Here is a 9,908-nt window from a genome sequence, read left to right on the forward strand (position 1 = left end):
TACTCGACGGTCACATTCGCGTCGCCCCCTCCGAGGCAGGTCTTGTCGCTGCAGAGATACAAAATTCTATAGCACTACACGCTTTTCGATTGCGGTGTCCCGCGGCGCCCAGCTCTTCGTCGTCCCTCCCTCGCTCTAGTCGCGACGACAGTCCAACGAGGATAAAACAGACCAGCGATGGCTGCCAGACACCGCTCGCCAGGTTTCGGTGACGTCACCAGTATCAACCTGAACCGCTTGCTGTCGAGGCTAGATCGAGTAGTGCTGGCAGACCCGTCGCCAGAGTTGCGAAAGTCGAGTTATGAGCGTGCACGCGTGAGCGCGGTAAGCTGGTCCTTGTGAGCCAATACCATACGGATAACTTACTAAATATCTCCTAGAACATTGAACATGCACGCATGTTACTCCTCAACCTCGAGCACTCTGCCTCCACGATACCGTCCAAGTCGAAGAAAGCGGAATTACAGGCCGATTTGCAGCAGAAACGCGAGCTCATCAAGCAGCTTAACCAGCGCATATACGAGCTGAATCAGCTAGACGATGCGGAGTCGGATGGATCTGTACACTCGGACGAAGAAGACGCGGACGAATTCCCCTCATATGCGCCGAGAGTGAAGACAGAGGCGGGTCGCGATATTTCAACGCCGGGAGAAAGCAACGAAGCGCTCCAAAACGCTGCACAAGGATTGGCGTCAGAACTGCGGCGGAGAGGCAAGCCAGGAGCAGATGGATCGGAATCCGGGGCACAGGCAGCCTCTGGCAACTCTCTCTTCCCCTCCAAAGCCACAACGACGACAGGCGACCCATCACACGCACAAACAGAGGCACTCCTATCGCACGACCGCAACGAACAGGAAATGCTCACAACAAGCCTTCTCGACATGGCGAAGCTCTTGAAGCAGCAATCGATCAACTTCAGCAATGCACTCGAGGGGGACAAGGGTGTGGTGGATCGAGCCCTGGCCGGATTAGACAAGAATACACTGAATATGGATGCTGCTAGTAAAAGGATGGGTGCATTGCGGAAAATGACTGAAGGCAAGGGTTGGTGGGATCGGATGAGGCTCTACGGCATGATTGCTGGGCTCTGGCTGATTGCATTTCTGATCGTATTCGTGGGGCCCAAGGTTCGCTTCTAGGACTGCCCTTCGGGTATCAGCACTGTCGGGAAGAGCAGCGGCTCCAAACTTATTTCTCCCAATGGTTCGCTAGCACGAGGAGCAATTGGCGGCACGCACAGTTCACCTGTGTATGCCAGCACCACGTTTGGCGCCAATGACAGCGTGTCACGCATGACCCTGACCCAAGTCAAGTCAAGATCCATGCCCCTCTACATGCTTTGTGCGGAACACGTATCTTACGGGCACAACACGTAGCTTGCAACTGCAATTGCACAATGCTAGAGGCTCCGGGCATGATCGGGCAGCCCGATCTTCACGGCTCAGCTGCCGATCTGGACCCTGCACGCAACCCGCATCCTGCACGCAGCCGCTTAGCGTCTCCAAGCTCCATCTTCTTATGTACCTTGATTCCGCCCAATGCATCGCTCAGGAATATCAACTAGTCACTTATTGATCTCGCGCATTCCCCCCAATCTGATACACTCGGTGTTGCGACAACATGGCAGCCATGGAAATGTCATCTCTGGGCTCGCGCTGTGCGTACTCTAGCAACCCCAACTAGTGGACCGCGTCCAATACAAGTCGCGATAACAAAACTAACGGAGACCCCCAGCCCTGAACCACTCCTCTGCTGACACCGAGGCTGAATACGACCGTCTCCGCGACCTTGCCCGTCAGGAAGCCGCAAAGCGCTCGTCATGTTTTGACCGCGCGCACCAAGCCTACGAAGCCGGCGATGGCGCCACCGCGCACGAGCTCTCTCAAGAAGGAAAAAGGCACGCCGAGAAGATGGAGCAATACAACCGCCAAGCCCGCGACTTTATCTTCCGAGAAAACAATGCCGAGGGACGCGTTGCCAGCGATACCATTGACCTCCACGGGCTCTTCGTAGAAGAAGCAGAAGACGTGCTGGAGGAGCGAATCAAAGTCGCCAGACAGCAAGGACAAACCCATCTGCACGTCATTGTCGGCAAGGGCAACCACAGCAAGAACCATGTGCAGAAGATCAAACCACGCGTCGAGCAGGTGTGTCAGGATCTGGGCTTGCAGTACCGCACCGAGGAAAACGAAGGTAGAATCTTTGTTAACCTGCAGGGCGGCAACGTGGATGAAATGCCGCCGCCGCCCCAGGCCCCGAGCTACGGCGGCTATCCTGGACAGCATCATGGTGGACAGCAAGAATACCATGGCGGACAACCACAGCAACATCACCAGCAGCCACAGCAGCAGCAGCAGCAGCAAGATCAGAATGACGACATTGAGCAGATGGTTAAGAAGGGGCTGCCCAAGTTGCTCAAGGCGCTCAAGTGCTGCACGGTTATGTAAATGGGTGTGTTGGATGTATCTTTTTTTGGCTTTGGCAGGGGGGGGGGGATAAGGCAACTTCGATTCGTTGTTGCAGATATCCGCCTGAAAAGATTCTGGGATATGGAGAAAAGAGGAACAGGTTTTGATACCCAAGGCGAAGCTATCGAGGCAAAAAAAATCTTTTTTGTTCATGTCGATATCATGCTAATGGGTAGGGTCATGTGTCATGTATGTATGTAAATAGTCTTGTGTTGATAATGTTTTTTTATTTTCTCTCTGTGTATACAAAATGAGGGGGGGGGCTGTGATTATTACAAGATATGTATGATTCGCGTGATTTGGCCGTTCTCTTCCTTCTGTTCTTTATTTCGTTTCGTAGCGTTTCTTTCTTGTTACCAATGCACACATATATATATATATCTAACCGTTCACGTACATAAGTAGAGTGCTGTAGTCGTTGTCATGAGCGGGCGAGAAAGAAGAGACTTGAATCAATACTCTCTCTAGCATTCCTTAGCATTTTATACTTCTCCCTCCGTCCACTACTACTACCAACCAAAAATACCCAGCCTAACTATTCTCATCTACTTACATAACCTACTACCCTGTCCTACATTATTCAACAACCTCTCGTATCTTTTTTTTTCTTTCTTTCTAACACACACACACACATATATATATATATATATACATTCATTCTACTCCAATCTTTGTTTATTTTGTTTTGTTTTGTTTTGTTTTTTTGATATATCTGGGTGCAGTGAATACGTTACCATGTACACGATATGGCATCAAGGGGGGGGGCTAGCGTGTATTTCCACTTCACCTCACATCAGATCATTCATATCATATCACATCATATCATGTTACATCATGTGTCTAACAAGGGAAAATAAAACCGCAGTGGAACTAGCTAGCTAGCTAGCTAGTTGGGACTGCTCGATGACAACAAAGTTGCAATACGGTACTGGAAATCACTCCCCCGGCAACCAGCCTTTTCGTATAAGCACTCGTATTTTTCAAAACGGGAATGCGCAGTTCAACGCAAACAAATTTATGATTCCAGCCTGAATACATGGGCATGCACGGATAGCTCAACCAGTCAATCAATTGATCAATCGAGCAAGCAAGCAAGCAAGACGACAAAGACAACAACAAAAAAAAATCAAGACAAGGATAGTTTGTATTCAGCATTTCTAGCAAACAAAAAAAAGTCAAAAAGTACAGTTTTTCTCCCCACCCCATTTTCTTCTTTCTTATATGACATTCGTTAGAGAGAAAGAGAAAAAAAAACAAATAAAACTCTCCCCCCCTAGGTAGAGTAAGTAACAAAGAGTGTGAGGAGGGGGGGGGGATGATGGAAAAGAAGAAAAAAAATTTAGCTCAATTCTTGTGATTTTTTTTTGATCCTCTGAAGATCTTTGCAGGCTGCGGCTGGTGTTTGCTTCCTTGGTTGCATCCTGTTCTGAACACACACCGCCCGCTTTGAGCCAACGGTGAGAGTGTCAAGGTTCCGAAGCTCACATGTGTTGGGGGGGGTGGGATGCGGCTGCGTGCTAGCACAGGCTGCGTGATTGTGACGCGGCGCATTGATCCGAGGAGCCGACACAAGCTGCAGTACAGACTGGACCTAATATCGATATCAGTGCCAACGCACTGGCGGTCGCCTGCTCTGGTTCCGCCGACAGGGCATGTCCTAAGTCGGACGGCCGGTGATGAGGGCCGTCTTGCTCCATCGGATGGAAGAGAGAGAGGCTCGCAGCCAAAACGTGTTTGAAGTAGTAGGATATATATCCCCACCATATCAGACAATAAAAATCAGTCATAGCCATTACCCGTGCCAATTTGACTAGCAAAAGCCGTGGATACACTTCGAGCATCGTCATCCTCGAAGCCACCAAGCCCGCCGCGCAATCCACGACCAGCACCGAAACCAGTACCGACATTTGGGCCTTGGCGGGTTGATTCAACAAAGCGGTTAAGGCGATCCGACTGGCTGAGTGACGTGGGCTTGTTATAGTCGTTAAGGCTCAAACCAGAGAGACTGATACCGCCAGGCGCATCGCTTCGGGTGTCAGTGAGCTCACTAGCTGCGATGGATTCGCCCGCAACACTCTGAGGCGCGCCATTCTTCTCCTTGCCATTGGGGCGGCCAGGAAGAGGCCAGGCCTCTTGGAAGTTGGAGAACATGGGCGGGTAGTTGGAAGGGACACCGACACCCCCAAGAGCAGAGGAATGAACGGAAGAGACATCGTCTGGAATGTAGCCAACAATGGAACCATTATCGTTGTACTCCTGGCGAGGCTTGTTGCCATTGAAGCCCGGCTGGCGACCAGAGGTCATGGCGTTGGCATGTTGGTAGGCCATCTGGTAGCGCTGAGGTCCACGGTATGTCTGCTTGGGGCGGCTAAACTGGAGAAGCGATACCTGCAGGTTGGTCAAAGGGCCCTCGACAAGACAGTTGCGCTCCTTGAAGTGGAGGAGGAGGTAGTGCCACAGCGGGTGCTTGGACAGAACCTTGGGGTTGCCGAGAATGACGAGACCATACTTGGCTCGCGTGAGGGCGACGTTGAGACGACGGGGATCACTCAAGAAACCGATACCCTGGTGGTCGTTGGAACGCACACAGGACAAGATGATGAAGTCCTTTTCACGACCCTGGAAAGCATCGACGGAAGCAACCTCCACCTCCTTGTAGTTCTCCTTCTTGAAACTGCCCGTTGCCTGCATGGAGCTGACGACATAGCTGCGCTGACCCTCATATGGAGTGATGATACCAATGTCACCTGGCTGTACACCTGCTTTGAAGAAGCGGGTGACAATCTTCTCCACATTTTGGGCTTCAGTCCGGTTGAGATACGAGGTTCCAGAGGCCGAGATTTCTTCAGCGCCGAGATTGGACCAGAACATCATGGGGCTGTCAACAACGGGCCAGGGAAAGTCAACGTCGCGGCGGATGCGTTCCTGCATCGTGACACCATTTTGAAGCGAGCCTTCGTAAAACATGTTGGATGGGAACTGGGAAAGACATGGATGCATGCGGTACTGCACCTGGAGTCGGATGGGAGAGCAGCCAAGGATGACGAGACGCTCGAACAGCGATTGGTTCAGACCAGCCGTCGCCGCCTTCTTGTTCATGATGACGGGTCCGAGTTGTTGGTGGTCACCTACCAGCACGACCTGCTTGCATCCGAGAACCAAGGGAATCATGCACTCTGGCTCGGCAGACTGGGTCGATTCATCAATGAGCACTGTACGGAACTTCATCTTGGACAGGCGCGGATCGCCAGCACCAACGCAAGTACAGCAGATGACGTCGGCTGCGTTGAGGATTTCGCGCTCGGCGGCGCGAGTGAGCTGCTTAAACTTCTTTTCGTCCTGGCTAGAAAGCTCGCCTACATCGCTCTTGAGCTGGTTCAGCTTGTTGAGCTCGACATTGGTGTCGTTCATGCGGACCTGCTCGTGGAGAGACAGGAAGCCAACAGGAGACTCCACATCCTCTCTAGACTTTGCTGTTACACGAACCGTCTTTAGGCCAGTGAGATGAATACGCTCGCACAGCTGGTCGACAGCGACGTTGGAGGGTGCGCAGACCAGAACCTGGCTGCCGCTGATCTTGCAGAGGTGGTAGATGATGGTGGCAGACGTGACCGTCTTTCCGGTACCCGGAGGGCCCTGAATCAGACTGAGAGGCTTCTGGAGAACGCTCTTCACGGCGTTGATCTGACTGTTGTTGAGCTCTGGAAGACCCGGGACGCTAAACTTGCGAGGAATCGAAATCTTCATGGGGGCTGCCGCAACTTCGTGGCCGAGCAGACGGTGGAAGATGTAGCCAGAAACACTCATCTCGTCAATGGCAAACGTCTTCATGGCATGCTGCATGCGGTCAAAGGATGTGGCTTTCCAGACATAGTCGGCGCTGAAGTTGTGGGTGCACTCGGTCGGAACCGACTTGTGGTCTCCCTTGGTGCGCAATTCAATCGTGACCTCGTCCGACTGATTGTTTGGGATCTTGATGACGTAGCCGACGCCTTCCCAGTGGGGGCGGAGCTCTCCAGTGTAGCGCAGTCGCATCTCATCGCCGACTGCAAGCTTGACGTCGCCCAGCTCGAGCTTGGGTAGGATAAAGCTGGCCGTGTGCTTGTTGTTCAGAGCCATGTCCCAGCGCACCACCAGATTGTCCTGCGACTGCGATTCCTTCAGCTTTCGATCGTAATCGGCCTCGATCTTGACCAGGGGACCAAAGACATTCTGGTACTGGAAGGCGTCGTCGTAGCGGAGCAGGACCTTGGCAATGACCTCCTCCTGGCCTGCGCCCTTTTCGAGGTCGGCAATGGTGGCATTGGCATTGTCCTTCCACAATTCCTCGAGCTTGGCAATGGTCTGGGGACTCAACTGGCGGGCACGCAGTTGCTCCTGGTCGGTTGGCGGGGGGACGAGCCAGGGGAGGAAGGAGCGGTCTTCGATCAGGGGCTGCCACCGCGACGTGTCCCACGTCATGTCTTTCTGCGAGGGCATGGCGGCACACGGCTGGCGGCAGAGCAGGACGACGACCGTGTCCGACTTTGCGGGGATGAAGCCGAGGAGGAAGACATTCTTGGTGCCGCAGTTGTAGCATTCGAGCGTCGTGTCGCCGAGCGACGAGGCGGGGTGCAGCTGGACTTCCTTGTGGCGGGCGCGGACCAGGTGGTTGATGATGTGCGACGACGACGAGTTGCCGCGGGCGCTGCAGAACCATCGGCTGCAGGCCAGGCACTTGACGACGCTGCCGGCGTTGTGGATGCCGCAATAGGCGCCTGGAGCAAGCAGTCAGTCAGTCAGTAAGGCAATCAGGCAGGCCGTCAGCCCTGCATAGTCCTACGTACACGCATGGGCGGGCAGCTCGACCTCGGTGTCTTCAGCACGCATGGCCGACTGGCCGTTTCGTCCGCCTACGGGCATGCTGGCCATGCTCTCGACATCGTCGTCGTCGTACTCTTCGTCGTCGTCTGCACGTCGCCGGCGCGAGAGCTGGCCGCGGGCCAGGTCGCCGTCAAGGATGCCTTCGTCGACATCCCCCGCGTTGATGGTGGCTGCCGAGTCGGACACCAGGTGGTTGCCCATGTGGGTGAAGGCGCCCTCCATGGCGACGGCGGCGGGCGTTGCAGCTGGAGGCGTCGTCGTCGGAGGCGTCGTCGTCGTCGTGTGCGCTGGAGACTGGCAAATTCGTGGGGCCGGATGCAAAGTTTCGAGCGGGCAGTAGCGGCGGGGTTGGGGCAGTGGCGAGGGCTGGAAATGGGAGCGCTTTGGCTACTCACACCATTGCCAGCGGGAAGGGCGTGCTCGTTGCGCGTGTGCGGTTGCGCGCGGCGTCGTGGAATTTGGGTGTGGCGGGCAAAGATTGTGGTGCGGCAGTGCCACACACAAAGCTCAGCGGGGTCGGCGTGTCGGAGCGTGAACCATGATGCCCTTGGCGCGTGCCTTGGGCAGCCGCCTGCCCATGCACCCTCACCCTCTTCTCCCTTCTCCCTTCACCCTTGACCCTTGACCCTCTCGTCGCATCTTACAGAGACGTCTTGTGTCGTCGCGAAGCCATTGTCTCTGATCAGCCCGCTACATAGCGCGTGTATCGCGCCGCCCAGCAGCTACGGGATTGGCGCTAGTCTGTCTGCGTCGGGATGCCGAGCATAACACATGGAAACGCCATACTCACTGCTTGGGCCCTCGACTGTCCTCTCCAGCAGCATGCGGAGCAGACTCCGACGTCGCTTTACGCCTTCTACCCACGAGCTGGATTTGGGCTCATTGGCTGGACTCGAGCAACGACGCTACCCCCGCTTCCGTGTAACCAAGTCATGACAAGCGACGGGTCCATGGCCAAATGCCTACCCCTCCTTAGCAGAGAAGCGACTGTGTCGTCGGTTTAAGAGATATGGTTACACGGCGCACTATGGGCGGCAACGTTCCGAATGCCCCATGCATGTCTATTGGCGGCCACTGTCGCCATAGGACCAGGCCTGTTGGCTCCAGCAAACGAGGGAATACCGTACCGCGCGGGACTGGCCGGTTGATCCATGGTCGCTCGTCTATCTGTTGCGGGGGTGCAGCTCCGCGGCGCACGCTGTTTTTGCATCATGGTGGTCGGAGCACGCCCTCGGAGCAAGAGGTGAATACCAAGCCATGGTCTATGTAGCCGTGGCCAGGATGGCTCTGGTGAAGGCAATGCGCTGGATAGCTAGCATGGCGCCGCGGATGGAGCGCCCAGCTTTGCATGCCACTCAAGAGGGCGCCGGCGATTGCCATGTGGATACTTTGATGTCTGTCCTGATGCTCGGACGGGTCCCACTCGCCATGCTGCCATGATGGATGCAAGTGGGATCAAGTTTTTATTTTCTGCCATGTCGTAGCGGATGTGACTTCTCCAATGGCCATGGGCGGGCGGCGTTGCCTCGGCTGTATCCCACGCACTGGACGAACAAGATGGACCCTCGACCCACCCGAAGCGGAGACTCCCCATGGGTCACGGATATGCCTCTAAAGCATGGGCGGCTATTGCGGCGACGACGTCTCTATTGTCAGTGCTGCTTGTCGGCATGGGGGCTCGTCCACTTTGGGGCGGATGCTGCACTGAGGTTGATGGTGCGAAGCACATCAGGTGGCTGGTCGAGGTGTTAAATTAGATGATTCCATTGCATGGGCAAGTCGCCAGCGGGGGCGGGGGCAGTCGTAGGGTGGTGAGATTGGCACGCCATACGGTGGGGGTGCATGTCGGCGCCTTTGATTCGGCAGAGCAATGGTCAAGATGGGGTCGGATGGGGGACGCTGGAGGCATTATTGGGACAGTCAGACGACGAGGTGGTGCATCCGCGCCATGCAAGTGACGCCATTTGCTAGGCCGAGGACTCTCAGCAGAGGCAGAGCAGCAGCAGCATGAAGCTGACATGCCATGGGCTATCCGTTCACCTGCGACCCCCACAATTGGTACCACGTTGCTCAGCGTCTGGGTTGATGCAGGTTCGCATGACACACGACGTCTCACTTGGGGTGCTGCGAGACGGTTGCGTGGTATGTTGCACATGGATGTGGATGGCCATTGTCGTGCAGAGCCGGAGAGAGAAAGGGCTGAAGCAGAAGAGCATGGCCATGGCGGTGGGCATGCAGCCTCGTTGCCATTATCGTGCGGGCCAAGGGCTGCTCTCGGCATAGCATGGTGCAGCCTCACGAGCTAGCAGCCTCATGCAGCGCGCTTGGGTTGCGGATTACATGTACATGTGCAGCGACTGGTACTCGACTCTGCGCCCCCACGCCAGCGAGAGAAAAAAGCTACCTCTCTCTCTCTCTCTCTGCATGCTCGGAGCTACTGGGAGACGCAATCAAGCCGGGCGCTCGGCTTATGGGAGCACTCGGCACCGCGGCTTGACCGATCAAGGTCAGTTGCACAGTCTGAGGCGGAAATGCCTTTCAGCCTCTGCTGCCACGCACGCGGTAACACGTCGTCGT

At 55.2% G+C, this 9,908-nt stretch overlaps 1 protein-coding gene across 1 annotated transcript; it reads left to right on the forward strand.

The window, feature by feature from the left end:
* The first annotated feature begins 11 nt into the window (after nt 1-11).
* SETTUDRAFT_182913 (uncharacterized protein) lies at nt 12-2,483 on the forward strand. Its single transcript, XM_008024130.1, has 5 exons — nt 12-324; nt 381-1,127; nt 1,283-1,520; nt 1,628-1,657; nt 1,735-2,483. Exons 1-5 carry the CDS (start codon nt 178-180, stop codon nt 2,445-2,447), a joined length of 1,875 nt encoding a protein of 624 aa, XP_008022321.1. The 5' UTR covers nt 12-177; the 3' UTR covers nt 2,448-2,483.
* The last annotated feature ends 7,425 nt before the right edge of the window (nt 2,484-9,908 follow it).

Source organism: Exserohilum turcica (genome assembly GCF_000359705.1).
Source record: "Exserohilum turcica Et28A unplaced genomic scaffold SETTUscaffold_11, whole genome shotgun sequence".
NCBI lineage: Eukaryota > Fungi > Ascomycota > Dothideomycetes > Pleosporales > Pleosporaceae > Exserohilum > Exserohilum turcicum.

Bases quoted from the DNA above. Each gene is read 5' to 3' on its own strand.
- SETTUDRAFT_182913 (XM_008024130.1), top strand. From the start codon at position 178: ATGGCTGCCAGACACCGCTCGCCAGGTTTCGGTGACGTCACCAGTATC. The intron at 325-380 runs GTAAGCTGGTCC...AATATCTCCTAG, and splicing joins AGCGTGCACGCGTGAGCGCG to AACATTGAACATGCACGCAT. The intron at 1,521-1,627 runs GTACCTTGATTC...ACAACATGGCAG, and splicing joins TCCAAGCTCCATCTTCTTAT to CCATGGAAATGTCATCTCTG.